The sequence below is a fragment of the Formica exsecta genome, unplaced genomic scaffold (assembly GCF_003651465.1).
Source record: "Formica exsecta isolate Colony F162 unplaced genomic scaffold, ASM365146v1 scaffold21, whole genome shotgun sequence".
Lineage (NCBI taxonomy): Eukaryota > Metazoa > Arthropoda > Insecta > Hymenoptera > Formicidae > Formica > Formica exsecta.
The window spans coordinates 3489626-3506093 of NW_021849398.1; the positions used below are offsets into that span (position 1 = coordinate 3489626).

The following is a 16468-nucleotide window of genomic DNA, read 5'->3' on the forward strand; positions in this document are numbered from 1 at the left end:
AAGAGGGAAAAAGGAAACGCGACCGAGAATGGAAAAGGGCAGATCGGGCGAGTAGATTGCGACTGTAATTAATTAAAAATGCAACATTAGAGATTTTTACATTTAGGATGTAGGCCAAAATAATAAATATCTTCCAATCTTTGATTCATCAAATAATCGCGCTGCAGCGTAAAATCGCGGTTATATATACATATAGGGGCGGAAGATTGCATTTTATTACCAATATATATATTTTTATCTCCATTTATACAATATTTTCTGTTCCGCGCGCCTCTTCCGCGCGTGCTCTCGTTATTATCGTTTAATTGCTTTGTTCCAAAATTCACGCATCAATTATCCGTAACTCGATGCACGGTATTTTAATAATTCAGCAAAGTCCACTTCCGCAGATCGTAATATCCGACGCGATTATCCAAGGATATTTAAAAACTATCCAAGCCATTATCACACATACGCAGTGCATAATCGAATACAAATCAGTCGGATAATAAACGCGTTCTCCCGTCATTCGGCTTCGCACTTTCGCACATTGCATCGGTCGGTTTTGACCCCGTATCGGAAAGACCCACTCGCGCGCATGCATATCAATAAGGACCCGGGTATATTCTCCCATGATACATGGACGCGTTACGTTGCCCGTGCGTTGTTTCGCTTTCGTTCGTTTCTTCGGTCATTTTTCAATGCCAGCGAGCCGCGTCGCCGCGTTGTGACGCTAAATCAACAGCGCGCATAGCGAAAAGAGACGGGAAGGAAAAATATATGTATAGCTACCGCGTATAGCTATACACGCTCTCTTCCTCCTTCCTTCTCTCTCTCTCTCTGTCTCTCCACACGATCTCCCACAAATATATTTCCAACTAAGATTAAAAGTGGAATGATAAGGATTTACGTCACCGGATCGGAAAAAAAACCGCGCTGCAAGGAAGACGAACGAGAGAATAGAAATCCCAAAGCGAGATCGCTCGAAAAGAGAGACGAACGAACGACGAGAAGAGAATAAGGAAGAAGACAGAACAGAAACGCGGCTCTTTCTTATCACGAACGGTACTCAAGGCGACAATGCTCGCACCGATTACAAATTTTACGGTGCACTCGGTGCGGCGTGCCCTCGCGACCGGATTAAAGAGGGCTCTCGAATGCGATTTATCCGGAGCGTTTCAGGACCGTTACGAGACTATGGTGAAAGGAAGCGAGTCGAATGGCACTCTGCATAAGCAACGAAAAGATCCCCGAGTGGATAGATGAGAGAGGAGAGAGATGTGAAGGAAAAGAAAATCGCAACAGATTAATAACTCAACGACGATTCGGACCGCAAATTTTTACGCAAGAAGAAGAGATTAGAGATCGATAATGAAATAGCAAAATCTCGGCGGATACTGTAACCATACCCTTTTACCTTTGCGGACGTTGGTTTGCCTGTCCCCTTGGAGACGAGCCAAAATAGGAATTGGCCATTGACCAAGGCAATGGTACCTAAATTACCACGCGCCGCGCGCACTGCGAGAAACGCTCGACCCTTGTTACGTATGTCCTGTATTGGATTATCCGCGTCATGCTTTATTACGGACTAATGTCACGACAACGATGCATCTGCGACGATCGTTTCGCCGCGATAACCGTCATCGCAACTTGCTGTCATTCGGCGCGAATTCACGAGGACGGAGGTGAATTCCACGGAGATGATCAATTCGATGTGTATCTCTCTGAAGTGGAAAGCTCTCTGCAATACCCGACTTTCTATTTCATTTTAATAACAAATTTTCTCATGAATTCGAAATCTCTTTTTCTATAAGGAAAATATCAAGGTATCAAGTTACGCTCTTTTCGAGTAATTACCGATTAAAAATAAGGGGCTTCTGGTGTATTAAGTTTCCGAATAAAAAATATCAAATAACGAATCTGTAATCTTTGCAATCAATTTAAAATGCCTTTACCTTAAAATAACTTTACTTCAATAAAATTTTAATTCGGGTCTTATTTAATAGTTAAATTAATAATTCGATTAAAATGGCAATCCTATTCAATCGAATAGAATCCGCCTTATTCCAATTCCCTTTTTCGTTAAAGAATCTGTCATTAAAATCAATAGATGGAATAGATTTGTAAATTTGAAATTAATTTTCTCACAGAAAATATATCAATTTAATTGCTCACGACACGTTTGAAGACTAATCGCGAATAAAGAGCGACGCGAACATTATCCATTGAATAGATAAAGTCAGTGAAAATCCGGAGGTGAAAGAAGGAGAGACGTAGAAGAGAAGCGATGAAAAAGAAAGAACGACAGAAGAAAAATAGAAGCAGCGACAACGACGAACGAATTCCTCTAGGCGTGAGAGAAATGCCCGCGAGAAACCCCACCTCCGGTTCCTTCCTTTCTTTGTATATTCGCAGGATTTCCACTAATGAAATAATTAAAATTACAAAGCTCCGCTCGACGAAAAGCGACGACGACGACGACGACGACGACGAGGACGACAACGACGAAGAACGATCGTGTGCGCCGGAACTCGGTGCTCTAATTTCTCTTTCGTCCCCGTTACCTTTACCTAACCTGACCTAGGAAGGCGTCTTTACATCCACTCCTTCGCCGGGAAACCGGTAACGGTTCAACGGGAATCAATGAAAATTCCCGGAGAGCGGCTTTGAAATTCCATTAGAAAATCAAAGACGTCCCTCGTTTTCTCCAGCTGTTGTTTTATTTATCGTCGGTTTATTCGTGAGTTCGTAGTCTCACCCTTTCGAACACGAATGTATTTCAGTGCGAATACAGAGAAAACGGCAAAAGCGCATCATCATTTTCCCACAACTTGTCCACTTTCCATAAAAACTCATTAATTTAAAATTTCTTATTCAAATATAATTGAAACAAAAACGAATTGACCTAATATCGTATGATTCAAGGCATGCAAAGACATGAGAATATTCAATGTCAGAATGTGAGATAAGTCAGGTCACATCTCTCACAGATGGACCGTATAAATAATAAACTTATTTAATTCTTATCCTGTGAAAAGAAGAGATTTTCTTTTTTCAAAAAAATTTTCTATTCATACGAAACATTTCTTATGGAAATCGAAAACTAGTTTTCGCTTTCTATACACGATACAAGAACGCGTGATAATCTAAAAACGTGTGGGCATACATGGAGCACGCGCGCGCGTAACGCAATCTATGTTCAAACACCCGCAGGATCTCCCGGCATCGAGTTACTCGCTTTAGGTGGTGTTATTTGAGACAACCACCTGGGGCACGTACACACACGAGACTGCCGGACGTGGAACTTCAGGAGCCCAGGTATACGACGAAAGCACTTCGCAGATGAGGACCGGGACTATTTTCTCCCGTCCTTATTCCGATCGCTACCTGGCCCTGAAATTGACGACGCACGAAAAAAAAAAGCGATCGAAACGTGTTTGCACGAGATCTGCTTTCGAGATCTGTACATATGTATGGGTATCCGCGACTTTTATGTGATCCGCGCCAGAGATGTATCGAGAACGTTAAACTTATATAGAATATTATTGATTCATCAGCCTCTTGCGCCTGTCGCTAATATGTCCTTGTATGCGAGAGCACGAGAAAAGAAACAGACTGCAAAAAATGTAGGCCATGGCCTAAATCCGCGAAATATGCATTGAAATTTTATGACATAAATATTTAAAAATATCAGATTGCTCGCGACCTCTGCTACTTTATTTGCGATTTGCGTCTTAATCTTTTCTGCTGTTTTCGTCTCTATTCACAGGTCTATTTTGACTACTGTAATACTTACATGCTTTAAATTGCTGTAAAAAATGATTATTATAAATCTTTTCAAGAGCAATTCAAAAAAGATAATTATTTCCCAGTTTAAACTTTTATTGAGAGTAATAAATTTCATTTGCTATTATTTTCGTTCGTTTCATTTCTCTCGAGAATTTTTCAATTCTCTCCGACAATCCTTGAGTATTTGCAATGTTCTAAGGATGCGCTATCAAATCATAACCAAATAGTTAGATAACGAGATACAAACAGTGAGTCTGTGGCGCACGAGGGGGGGAAATATTACAGCGAGAGATAAAAAAGTAAGGATGAAAAGAAGTACAACGAATGTAGTTGCGATGGACCATTAGTGCACAAACCAAGAACAGAATACTTAAAGCGATCGTATATCCACGATATGTTATAAATTATACATTTTTCCAAATCACAAATTCTAAAAATAGAATCAAGAAAAAATGCGATAATTAGATATATTGTTAATATTAAATCATATATTGTAGTATAACCCGTGTAACATGAGACAATACATATATATATTATATACATGTATATAAAATATAAAATATATGTAAAACATTTGCATTTAAAAATACCAATGTAAATAGTCTAAATTATAGGTGCAAAATCCGTTATATCGTTACAAGTGTCTGCCATCTTTTTCTCTGAATCATCTTCAAAAATTCCATGAAAGTAAAAGTTGTAATTTCGCGACGCGCCTGTACGCGCACAACATTAACGTACGGTTAGCTTGCAAACGGGAAAAGAACAATGCGGTAAAGTTTCGTGAAGAAAAAAAATTCCGGTTAAAAAAATTCCCGTATTCCTCTCACAGGGCGGGGGGAAAAAGATTAAATTCTCCAAAGGAGAGAGAACGAAGGCCAAGGGAGTGTTTCAGCTATTTCCTATCTCGTACTTCGTTGCTTCTTTGCCTCCGGGCGTACCACTACTTTCCGACGTTCGCCCGGCTTTTCCTTATCCTGCCCCGGAGTTTTAGGTCACGCGACTCTCTCCGACTCGCCCCTTTTCGCGATTGTAAATTCCTCGATGTCGGGTTAAAAGGGGTTCAAAACGTTCGCGGTCGAGCAAGTGAGCAAGCGGCGGTTTCTCCTCTCAGTACTGTGTACTTCAACTACTTCCGGAAATCTTTTTGTTCTCACCGATCTGGCTTGATATACGAACTCTCGATGACGACACACACTCTTGCCGATACCGTGTATCGCACCGAGTCCGCTTTTCACCGCTCCGTTGTGCCGAAACGACTCTTTCCACTCTGTTTGTAATATAATCACCGTAAAAATCGCGCCGCTATAAACTTTGTCCGAACGCGCTTCTCACTCAGGATATCGGTCGCGTCATTACGTGCTTTTTTGTAAAACGTATGTAACTGAAAGCCAACGTACAGCGTGTGTAACCGAAGAAGGCCAGTGGTATTTAAATTTTTCTCTTTAACATAACGTCAGATGGAATTACTTGCTTTCAAGCGTAACTTTGTGCGACGCAATGGAAAAAAAAAAAAAAAAAAAAAATTCTAGAGAATCAGTTAACTGAGAATGTACTTGGTAAACTTTAATTAAAATATTCACGGAAAACGGATTGTGTTTATTAGCTATTTTCTTAAATAATAGAGATATTTCCAAAATAATTTTTTAATATGGTTGAATGTGTTAGAAGCAGCGTGTGCAAGATATTATTATTCTTCAGATTTAAACTTATTCCCCTAAATATTTCTCTTGTTTCAATATTTAAAACTGAATTATAGAAAATCTTTTTAGTAAATATATGAAAAATAAAATATAAAATATATGTGTGTGAATTATACTGAGATAACGGGTATTAAAAAAATAGAGAGTCGAACATGTCAGATAAAATAATAAAATTACAACATATAAACGTAACGTAACGTTTTTACGAATCTTTAACAACTTCATTAAACTGATATTTCTTTCTAATTAAAAATCTCGCGATGTTTTAGCGCCGTGTTTTTCCACGCTAATCAAGAAGAGATGAAAATATTTTCGCCGATGATCATGCAAATTACACGGATTACAGCAACGGTGCGTAATACACGCACACTCCCGTAATACGGTGACGGGAGGGGGAGGATACGGCGAGCTATTTAATGCGGTACGCGTTCGGGATGAAGATTCCCTAAGAAAGAGGCTCCAACGAGCGTGACTAATGCGTAAGATATACGTAAACGTATCTCGGCGCGGATGCAAGGAGACGAAGGAGAGGAAAGAGAAAAGAAAACTAGGACGACTCACCCTCGTAACTGCTGACTCTCCTTCGACGAGATCCTTACTTCCGGCGAACGGAGTTGTACTCGGTGGATATAGAGGCGCGTTGAGAGGGGAGGCGGGGAGAAGGGTAGCCAGGATGGAAGACCCGCTGTATCCGCCGACAAATACGTCGCGTCCTTCTTCGCTGAAAAAGAAACGAAAATAATAGGCGCGCTGGGAGCGAAAGGAGGGAAACAAAAAATGTAAACGCGAGCGTGGCGTTTTAACATTTTGACTCGTATCATCGCGCATTCGCGACAAAATCTGATTTTCGTGCCAAACGAAAGAGAGAGAGAGAGAGAAAGAGAGAAATAAAAGCATATATGTAAATCTGTATTTATACGGTATCCACGGTTACTCAGATTTATGCATATATATCTCTATTTTGATAAAATTCTGAATTCTCACCGCAAACGTATATATTGTACGTTAGACGTTAGGTTTGACGTCATTCAAAGTCGTATCATTCGTTACCTTGTAAAATATCCAGAACGATCGCTGCCTCGTTGCCTCTCATTATACGATTCGACAAACCGATTATAGAAACACATAATATATATATTTGCCCGAAAGTGTTCAACGTTAATTCGATTGTTTCGCGATATCAAGAAAACGCACGCGAGGGAAAGATAAATAATTCAAACGTACACTGAACTTTGTCAATATCACCATCTTGAAATGCACAACTATACCTTACGCGCTATCTAGCGGTCAGTTTCAATATTAGATTATCGCACGGTCGGTCACGTAACTCGCGCGATTATCGATATGCCTCGGTAAATATATGTACAATGATGATATATAAATTAATTATATATTAAATTTTATTTAATATTACACGCGCTATATATTTGTAGATCAAACTAATACATATGCTTATGATAAAAGATAACTCAATAATACTATGCGCCTGCAAAAACAAATGGATATGTGCGGTGTGTGAATTAGATAAAACTAATATTAATAAAAATTATACATTAAATCAAAGAGAATTATAGATTCTTATCTATTATATGTATAATTGCATTAATAATAAATAGATTTTTATAGAGTTCTTTCTCTTCTTCTTTAGGTAATAATATATGTGAGAACAAAGAATTGCGCATAAAAAAATGTCTTGTTATACGAATAATAATGATTATGTTTCATTGATAAAATTGGAAAGAGATCCACATAAATAAGATACACGATAATCTTTTATGCGACATAAACAAATAAGAAAAATATCAATATCAATAGTGTAAATATAAATCGAACGATCCATATTAGCGGCACAAATAAAAGTGACTACATATTTTTGAATTCTCGTCGTTATCTCACGAGGAAATTGAGAAAGTCTTGTTGACCATATATATGATCCTCATCATAAATACATACCTGTCATTCCGTTTGAAGTTTGGATTCTTATCTCTCGCATGTTTATCGTTCATTGCGCAATAACGTAATTCCCGACAAGATAGCAATCGGCGAATCGTCCGATTCATTTGAAAGTACACACATACATACATACATATACATGCATGCATACGTTCGCCTGGCGCGCACGTTCTTGACAAGTGACGTTAACTTCACGTCGCACGACTCGCACGCTGGGCTCGGCTCGGTGTATGATTCGATAGAACGCGTATCGTGGTTGGGGGCGTTTTATTGGATTGCACGAATACTAATGCGTTTAGAGTGTGTGCACTTCTTACGAGGCCGCATTTCGCATTTCGTGTTGGATGGAGTGCGGGATACGATTTCGCCGATCGCGCGATTTTACCATAATTGTGCCGAGATCGACCAGTCGATAAGCCGACAATACTACACCGACATCGACACCGATCAGAAATGCGCGATGCGTGTCCCGGCGATGCGAGCACAATATCCGAAAATCTCGTGAAGGATGTCCGGGTGTCATCAATAATAATACGCAGCGGAATAGACGGGGCGCGTTAACGAGAGGTATAGGTTGGGGATAGGAAGGTATGGAGGGTGTCAACGGTCAGCTGCAGACAAAGTATCAGAAAATTGCCGCGGAATACTCAAAAGTAAACAGCATTCTCGTAATAGATTTTTTACATCGTCGCTTTTTTCAATATTTCACTCTCTTCCCTGTCCTCTACGTTTTTATTTATTTATAGTTGTTTGCACAAAGAAAGTGATTTTATTTGCAGATTCGTGCGCAAGCGAATGTTCTGAAAAAGGCTGTGATAGAGGAACAAGCACGTAATACGGATATTCGGAATCATTTGAAAGAGAGAGAAGTGGAACTCCGTAGAGCTGACCAGGAAATAGACAGTTTGACCTTTCGTAACCAGCAATTGACAAAGCGTATAACTGTATTGCAGGAGGAACTTGACAAGGCACAAAATAAATCTAAGAAGAGTAAAAGCAAAGTGCCAGAAAACAATAGTCAAATTCCTCCAGTGCCACCAAACAATATCTTAGACGAAGAATTTCAGAAGAAGATAGTGGAGAATGCTCAATTATTGTCACAGATTAGTGATAAAGATAGTGAAATTGAAAGTTTGTACGAGAGAATACAGCAATTAGAATATAAAGTTGATTATAGCGAAAAGTCTAAAATAGAATCGGAATGCCAGTATCAAAGCACTGTAGATAAGTTAGAAAGAGAGAGAAACGACTTGCAGAGGAAGTTAAACGACAGACAGAAACAAGAGGAAACTGTATCGTGGTCCAGCAATGAAGGTAGACGCGATGGTTATGATTTTGATGCGAGAGGAATACTCTCAAATCATCGTCAAACAGAGCCATCGCCATTCTCTTCACCATCTGCTTCGCGTAGATCATCAAAATCACTTGGAGAAGGAAAGCCGCAAAAGCCACAAGAAGAAAGTAATGAATTTTTGTATGCAAAATCATGTGACTTAGAGAAAGAAATTAATTACTGGAAAACTCAATATCATATAGTCAAGATAAAATATGATGAATTGGAACAAAAAAAAGCTGAAGCAACTTCTCACATTGATAATGATACATTGAAACCTGTGAAAATAAATAATATGGTATTATTATATATATTATTCTATTCTTAAGATATATATATATATATATATATCTTGTATTTATATTTATAGATTATTTATATTATAAATAATATGGTATTATTATATATATTATTCTATTCTTAAGATATATATATATATATATATCTTGTATTTATAATTATAGATTATTTATATTGTTAACAGATTGGCAAGTTGAGTGTACCTTTTGCATTACCAGAAGAAATCGAAGCTCGTGAATTAAAGATTAGGGATTATTTTCTAGAAGAAATTGAAAGATTAACAAACGAAAAATACATCTGTCACATAAAAAATTTAGCTATGGCTGCTAATGTAATAAGATATATTTTAAATCTTATTTACAGTAAATGGATATTTTTGTCATATAATATGTTATATGTACATATTTGTTCTTGTATTTTAGAACGAAGTTATGCATGTGCAATTAGATACAAGTGAATCAAAGAGAGAGAAATGCGAAACAGCACTATTAGAGACACTTTCTAATTATAATGGTTTACAAAAGGAGAAAGAAATGCAAGAAGGAAATTATAAGTTACAACTCAATACCATGAGCGAACATCTTGCCAACATGAATGAAAAACTTATCTGCCAAACAGAGGAGATACAGCAATTGAAATTTGAACTAGCTAATAAGGTAAAAATGTGTGCACAAGATACACAAAGATATAGTAAGATATAGTATAGTAATCTTGTAAGAGCATTTAATCAAAGACGTAATTTTTCAGAATAGTAAGAAAGGCAAACAAAAGTGATCCAGATCAGAATTGCAAAGAACAATCATTGACATTCCATCAACACAGTATAATTTAATCGATCATTGATAAATAATTTGTCATGTATATATATATATATATATATATACAGCTCGTATCTACTAACGCAGAGATTTATGAATTTTTGTCCATACTTCGTATCTTCAGGTCGCGCGATAAAGAGCTCTCTAACTCGATGTTACGCATTATTTATGAAATAAAAATAAAAACTTAGCGACAATGTTTTTTTATAAACGCTTATGTTATAAGTCTAATTTTTCTTCTATGTTATATATGTGCAACGATTCTTATTTGCTCATACTTATTTACAGTAACCAACTGTGTATAGAATAATTTGTACAATTTAAATTCTTTAATAATGATAAAAAGCTTTATATATATTATTAATATCATTTATATAAAACAGGCATGTATAAACTGACACTTGCAATTGTAAATTGTAATCTATTCTTTACTGTATTAAAAGAGATATAAGAAATATGTACAGCTACTGTTTATGGTAGGTGTTGTGATAAAATTAATGTATAAGCCAAAGCAATTATATGTATTGCTTTGTGTGTATTGATTATATAAATAAAATATAATTGATCTTCTCAGTATGGTTTACAAAGTTTAAATATTATATTATAAACTATAATTTATTAGCCAATATTTAATATAAATAAATACATTTATAATTATTTACTCCACTTTAATAGCAAAGCTAGCACCACAACTGCATCCCTGTTCAGCTAACGGATTATTTGTTATCCTAAAGGCAGATCGTATCAATTCTGTGTGGAATTCTATTGTTGATCCCTTCACATATTCTAACGACGTCGAGTCTATAATTATTTTAGTACCATCCTTCTGAAATACTCTGTAATACAAAAAAAAAAAAAATATTTTTATCATCATTATTTACACATTAAACATTTATGATACATACTTGTCATCCTCTTGTATGTTTGAATCTAAATCAAACTTGTATTGAAATCCAGAACAACCACCGCCTTCCACTGTAACTCTCAAACATGTGCCATTGCTTGCTATTTCCTTCAAGCGCTTTACACAACTGTCACTGATAATTAAAGCATCTTCAGCTTTGACAGCAGCATTTGTTGACATTTCTCGAGATGACGTGACAGATATATTATACCATGGACTATAAATATATCATACATTTTTTAATATTATTATATATATGTACTGTGATTGTTTTTTAATTTAATATTAATTATACATATAATTTTTATTAGAATCACGATATATATATTTGTAAATACTCTGTCAAATTTTCGGAGCACACACAAAAGGAGTATAAAGAATTATATATTATGTAAAACTATTTCGCGGTATGTAAAATTAAATACATGACAACGAAAAAAATTTAAATTTTACTCACGTTAATAATCGAGAAAAATACCGATTTGCTGTAAAGTTTGAAGATAGACCCCACACGGCATGGGTCAACTTCGCCATGTTTTCGGCATCAGCTGTTGAGTTCGTTCTAAATCTTGCTATCGGTACACTTATTCACAAGCAGCATGGATCTTGTATATCTTATAAGATCTATGGTTGCATTCAAGGAACACGCTTACGCGCTAAAAGCGTAGTTCTGTCTTTGTTATTTACTAAAAGTTGAACAAGGACAGAGCACGCTCATAGCGCTAAAAGCGTGCTTCGCGAACGCATCCTATGCTTTATAGTTTATAGTTTATTTTTCGCGCCATTTTCGCGTGCTGACGTTTCGCGTCAAACGCGTTTTTGTCTCCGCGGTTCTTATTTCGATCGAGCACGCTCCGTTAGCGTGAATCGTTGGACAACTTCCAATTCTATTCTAGTCAAACGCAATATTGGAATACGCACATTCAGATTTCGCATTCGACGGATTCGACGTCAAAAAGCTTTCAAAACTCATTACACTAAGTGACAGACATCTGATTGGTCCAACATTCTTCGATATATCATCGAAAGCTGTTCTTCGTTTAGCAATAACTACTTAATAAGCGAAAATAAATATGCAGAATTGAGAAAAATGGGAAGTTAGAAAGAGGAAGTAAGATAAAAGCGAGAGAAGGAGAACGATACCGTATCTCATGAACGGACATACTTTTGACAAAGAAGAAGATAAAAATAAAGAGATTAGCAGTGACATACGACGCAGAATGGGATTCGAGATCGCTCTTGAGGTGGTTGAACGACAATCGCGCGTGCACGATAATCGCGGATATCTAGCGCGCGTAACATGAGTACGAGAGAGAAAGGATATAGGCCTTAGCAGAAAGTAATAGAGAAGGAGAGAACACGACAAAGAGCATCGTGCAAAGAGGAACGGCGGCGGCGCGCGAGTATATAACAGAGAATCAGCTGATGAGGCACAACACAACACAAGCCAGTCGGTGGACGAGCTGGAAGGCTAATAGTTTTCTCGTTGCTGCTGTCGTTAGCTTTGGTTATGGCGACGAGTAGCTCCGACGGCTCCTGCACGGCTCCCGCGGACTTTCAGCTCTCGTCCGAGCTGGAAGATGCGTCGAGTCGTCTGAGCATGAATCTGCTCAAGTGCCCGTTGTGCCATAACAGCCGTCGGATTTTTTATTGCCGTCAGTGCGTCCAAAACGGTGATTTTATACACTCGAACACCGTCTACTCGGAACGGTGGGTTTGGCCACTTTTTGCTATTTCGTGACGAGGCAATTCGTTTCTCGTTTTACGTTTTAAAGCGCGATCGAATTAGATTGATTTCGTAGAATTTTCGGAGCGCTTTTTTAAGAATACGGACGATGTCGCATAGTAGCGACGTCGCTTTGAAATAGGCACTGGCTGTAGTTATAATTATTGATGATGTTATTTAGGTTCGCGGATAAGCAGATGCGGCTCGTACGACTGAAAGCTGCTAGAGCTCAATTGGAGGAAAAGTGTATCAAGGCTCTTGAGAGGCATAAACAAAGAGATAAGCTGGTACTGTGTGTAAAAATAAGAAATGTGTGATCTTAAGTTCTGAATTAACATCTATCCATATATAAAAGGACAATGGATTATTGCCTATAGATACGCATATGTTTTAAAGTATGACCATAAAGAAGTTTCTCGCAGGAAGTTGGTTTTTTTTTTTAAATAATTAAATAAAAGTAGTTAAAGACATTTTTGTCATATAATTTGAACATATGTATGCGTTTTCATGTCAATTGAAATATCTTCTTCGTATGACAGATTAACTTGGTAATGCAACATTTCATACTTCAATTATTTAATTTCAGATTTGTGATATAAATGTATGTAAAGAAAGAGTGAGACTACTTCAGTCTTTAGTAAATGAGACAAAGCAGAGCATCAATAGAGGTGAGTCTCATTAATTGATGATATTTTTGCTAAATATTTCTATTGTAATAATTACTTAATTTTGTTATATTATAGGTAATCAACGTTTGAACATTCTAAAAGATGTCAACTCTCAGTTGACTCTGCGAGTGCCAAGACACGAGGACAGAATAGAGAAACTACATCGCTATGTTAATGGTTTGAAAGCTAAACAAGAAAAACAGAAAGAAGCTGTGGATAGAAAAAGGGAGCAATTAAAAAAAGTTATCAGAACTGCTGCCAAGCAATTAATTCAATACATTTTTCCATTATCTAAGGTCCAGCCGAATAAAAGGTATTACATTTATCTTTACAAAAATATTCTAAAATATGATTGTCTTTTTTATTAAAGCTTACATAAAATTATTTGCTAAGAATGTATTCTTTTGAAATATATGCTAATGTTATAGATTTTATTTATAGTTTGTGCAGCAGTGAGGATAGTGACAGTACCACTTCGGACATTGTTACTAGCGCATTGGCGGATGCATCAGGTACATCGTATGTGCGTGGCAGATGGATAAGTGAGAAAGAAAATTCTTTAGAAATTCATCATTGTATAGTTGAACCAACATTGCCAGCAATGGGAGATTATAGTGCTTATTCTCTTTGGGGTAATTTTATTTTAATTTATTTTATATAATTTTATTTGATTATTCCCCTTGATTAATGACATTGCATACAAATATAAATATGTTTCTTTAGTTGCAGCAAATAAAGATGGTGTGCCTAGTGCAAACAAGGAAAATGCGATGCACAATCCAGCATATAATATTAGTGCTGCTTTAACTTACGCTACGCAATTGGTTAACGTTCTTGCCTATTATGTTAATGTAAGATTACCGTACAAGGTTACCTGTGGGTAAGTATTATTAAGAAAGAATTATATAAGCTAGTTGCATATATTAACTTGTGTGGATATATTTATTAAATGCTATATGATTTTTTATCTAGGCATCAATTTTTATCAGTTCTAAATAATGTAAACATGGATAACCACACAATGGATAAACACACCTTAAATATTTACAACATAAAATATCTAAAAGCTTTTCTTCATCTTTTTACTATGTTTTTTCAGAGAGTTTTGTGGAAATGAATTGTCGGACCAAAAATTTGCTAGAAAAGTAGCAAGGCTAAATAGTAATGTATTACATTTATGTTTTACACAAAATACCGATATAGAAGTTTTACATCCCATGCATACATTGCAAAACCTGATGCATTTGCTCAATACCGAAATTAGTGATCTTGGAAGGTAATTCATAATAATAATTTTACTTCATTCTTAAAAATATAGCAGCACAATGTAAATTTGTGTAAAATTTGTAAATTTTTATTAACTGCGATATGTTCATATACTGCATATTACAGAATTGGACCAATGGAAGTCGATCCATCCATAATAGCACAACTTCATAGTCAATTAATTCCTGATTTGGAGAATAGTGATGATTCAGCTTCCGATGAAGAAGATCTGTGTTGGGGATGGGAAGCTGTAAGTCATACTTCTGTAAGTTATATACACTCTATATAACAGATTGCAAAGAATAGAACATATAATTACGAGGTGTTTATATTCACGGCATTATATGTATAAATAGGTACCAAGTATCGTTTGTCCCGAAATGGCAGTACCTACTTCTGGTGCAATGATTAGTCAGCAAGCTTCTAGTATGCAAGTGCATCAGAGTGTCGCTGGTGGCTTGGTAACAAGTGCAGCAGCCAGTATCGCCTCGATTTGGCGAGGTTGGACTAATAAATAATTTTTATCTTTCAATCAACAATAAGCTATCTGTATATATGTTCTTATTATATATTTCAAATTCTTCAAATCAAAGAGAGAATAGAAATTCGGGGGAAATGCTTGAAAACAGATACAATGTGAAGTGGTATTTATATAATAATATTTATATGTCATGGAGAAGAGAGAGCAGATATAATACAAAAGCAGGATGTGAATATTATATATTATAATATTATATGACTTTTCCTGACTTACACATGACATTTAAAGTAGTTCAAATGTATGCTGTGACACCGATTTTGTTAGATCTGAAATATCTAACTTAATTCAAAACTAAAGTAAATAGCTGAGGAAAGTAGTAAATATATACGACTGTTTAATATAAATTTATGGACATTTTATATTTCAATGCACCACAGATAATAGTTTAGATTGTGATATATTAAAGTGGATGTTTATGGTAAATACAAAGCAGGATGTATATTAATTAGCATGGATATATATATATATATATATATATATCCATGCTAATTAATATACATCCTGCTTTGTATTTACCATAAACATCCACTTTAATATATCACAATCTAAACTATTATCTGTGGTGCATTGAAATATAAAATGTCCATTATATATTCTTATAGAATTGATTATGGTAGAATATATGAGAGTGTGCAATGACTGCCTTTTCTATGCTCACCGCATTTGATGTGATTATATATCCATATAAAAGAGATATACTTCTCTGTATTAAAAATATGTTATTAATATAACATTTTTTATATTTCGGAAAATCCGTTTTTAATGTAGCCGATATCAGCATCTGGTTGTATAACATATGATCTTTGAGCATCTTGTGAGATTGTATCCAATATTTTGCAATCTTTGGCAACAAAGAGCTTCAATTGCAATAACATAATATATTCTTTATTAAATAATATGAAATTAAAATTAATATATTTATTTAATATACATCAAATGTGAATACTGAAATATTTTGGTATTACTGTGTGGATAATCTGGACATCCATTATATTACTTATTATGGGTGACTATTGTGTAACATTGTTTATATTTTCTACCATATAACATAAAAATAAGATTTGTTAAACATTTCATACTTAATAACATAAGGGACAAGTATTATAAAGCACATTAATTGGATTCAATTACATTAAGTATATTGAAATGAGAGCATAGTGTGTAAATAATATTGTGGTCAATGTGGAATATATGATCATTCACTAGACATTCTAGCACACAATTCTACAAAATAGGTAGTTAAAATAATACTAAATTAATTAAGCCCAATCAGTCTACAATAATTTCATTTTATTTTTGTACAGTGCATTGAATTAAGCTTCACATTTTTTAGATAAGAAAATAGTAACTTATATCAAGCCATTTAACATTGCGGAAAAGGCCAAGATGAAGGTGGTTAATTTATTGACAATTGAAATCTCTCAATACAAACATAAACATAATCCATTTCATAATTATGATAAAAATGCTTTTTATGCAGCATTTGTATTA

The 16468-nt window shown here is 35.6% G+C and overlaps 4 protein-coding genes across 6 annotated transcripts in view; 2 read left to right on the plus strand and 2 right to left on the minus strand.

Annotated features, from left to right (window-relative positions):
* The window catches only part of LOC115235084 (nephrin-like), a 397929-nt gene extending 390369 nt beyond the window's left edge, over window positions 1-7560 (minus strand). The window contains exons 1-2 of the mRNA XM_029806647.1: window positions 7422-7560; window positions 6030-6189 (exon numbers count right to left, since the gene is read on the minus strand). The gene's annotated coding sequence lies outside the window, so the exon portion shown is untranslated. The remainder of the gene's footprint in view (window positions 1-6029; window positions 6190-7421) is intronic.
* An 81-nt stretch (window positions 7561-7641) lies between these two features.
* LOC115235089 (putative uncharacterized protein DDB_G0274435) lies at window positions 7642-10314 on the plus strand. Of its 2 annotated transcripts, XM_029806660.1 has the most exons (5): window positions 7642-8074; window positions 8201-9052; window positions 9239-9385; window positions 9477-9710; window positions 9802-10314. In XM_029806660.1, the coding sequence occupies exons 1-5, from the start codon at window positions 8012-8014 to the stop codon at window positions 9826-9828; spliced, it is 1323 nt and encodes a 440-aa protein (XP_029662520.1). In that variant the 5' UTR covers window positions 7642-8011; the 3' UTR covers window positions 9829-10314. The 2 variants fall into 2 exon arrangements, with proteins under 2 accessions (XP_029662520.1, XP_029662521.1); XM_029806661.1 differs by lacking the exon at window positions 9239-9385.
* Window positions 10288-11445, minus strand: LOC115235098 (iron-sulfur cluster assembly 2 homolog, mitochondrial). Its single transcript, XM_029806678.1, has 3 exons — window positions 11234-11445; window positions 10778-10993; window positions 10288-10708 (listed from the first exon to the last, which is right to left on the minus strand). The coding sequence occupies exons 1-3, from the start codon at window positions 11308-11310 to the stop codon at window positions 10531-10533; spliced, it is 471 nt and encodes a 156-aa protein (XP_029662538.1). The 5' UTR covers window positions 11311-11445; the 3' UTR covers window positions 10288-10530.
* A 163-nt stretch (window positions 11446-11608) lies between these two features.
* Window positions 11609-15557, plus strand: LOC115235087 (beclin 1-associated autophagy-related key regulator). Of its 2 annotated transcripts, none has more exons than XM_029806649.1 (9): window positions 11609-12486; window positions 12684-12789; window positions 13089-13170; window positions 13246-13483; window positions 13612-13802; window positions 13894-14050; window positions 14270-14446; window positions 14563-14701; window positions 14793-15557. In XM_029806649.1, exons 1-9 carry the CDS (start codon window positions 12287-12289, stop codon window positions 14952-14954), a joined length of 1452 nt encoding a protein of 483 aa, XP_029662509.1. In that variant the 5' UTR covers window positions 11609-12286; the 3' UTR covers window positions 14955-15557. The 2 variants fall into 2 exon arrangements, with proteins under 2 accessions (XP_029662509.1, XP_029662510.1); XM_029806650.1 differs by having other exon boundaries at window positions 14563-14686.
* The last annotated feature ends 911 nt before the right edge of the window (window positions 15558-16468 follow it).

Excerpts from the sequence above, each read along its gene's own strand:
- LOC115235089 (XM_029806660.1), top strand. The coding sequence starts at position 8,012 with ATGGAGGGTGTCAACGGTCAGCTGCAGACAAAGTATCAGAAAATTGCC. Across the intron at positions 8,075-8,200 it reads TTGCCGCGGAATACTCAAAA|ATTCGTGCGCAAGCGAATGT; the intron begins GTAAACAGCATT and ends TTTTATTTGCAG. Across the intron at positions 9,386-9,476 it reads ATTTAGCTATGGCTGCTAAT|AACGAAGTTATGCATGTGCA; the intron begins GTAATAAGATAT and ends CTTGTATTTTAG.
- LOC115235098 (XM_029806678.1), bottom strand. The coding sequence starts at position 11,310 with ATGGCGAAGTTGACCCATGCCGTGTGGGGTCTATCTTCAAACTTTACA. Across the intron at positions 10,994-11,233 it reads TATTTTTCTCGATTATTAAC|TCCATGGTATAATATATCTG; the intron begins GTGAGTAAAATT and ends ATATATTTATAG. Across the intron at positions 10,709-10,777 it reads AACATACAAGAGGATGACAA|AGTATTTCAGAAGGATGGTA; the intron begins GTATGTATCATA and ends TTTGTATTACAG.
- LOC115235087 (XM_029806649.1), top strand. The coding sequence starts at position 12,287 with ATGGCGACGAGTAGCTCCGACGGCTCCTGCACGGCTCCCGCGGACTTT. Across the intron at positions 12,487-12,683 it reads AACACCGTCTACTCGGAACG|GTTCGCGGATAAGCAGATGC; the intron begins GTGGGTTTGGCC and ends GATGTTATTTAG. Across the intron at positions 14,051-14,269 it reads CCGTACAAGGTTACCTGTGG|AGAGTTTTGTGGAAATGAAT; the intron begins GTAAGTATTATT and ends ATGTTTTTTCAG.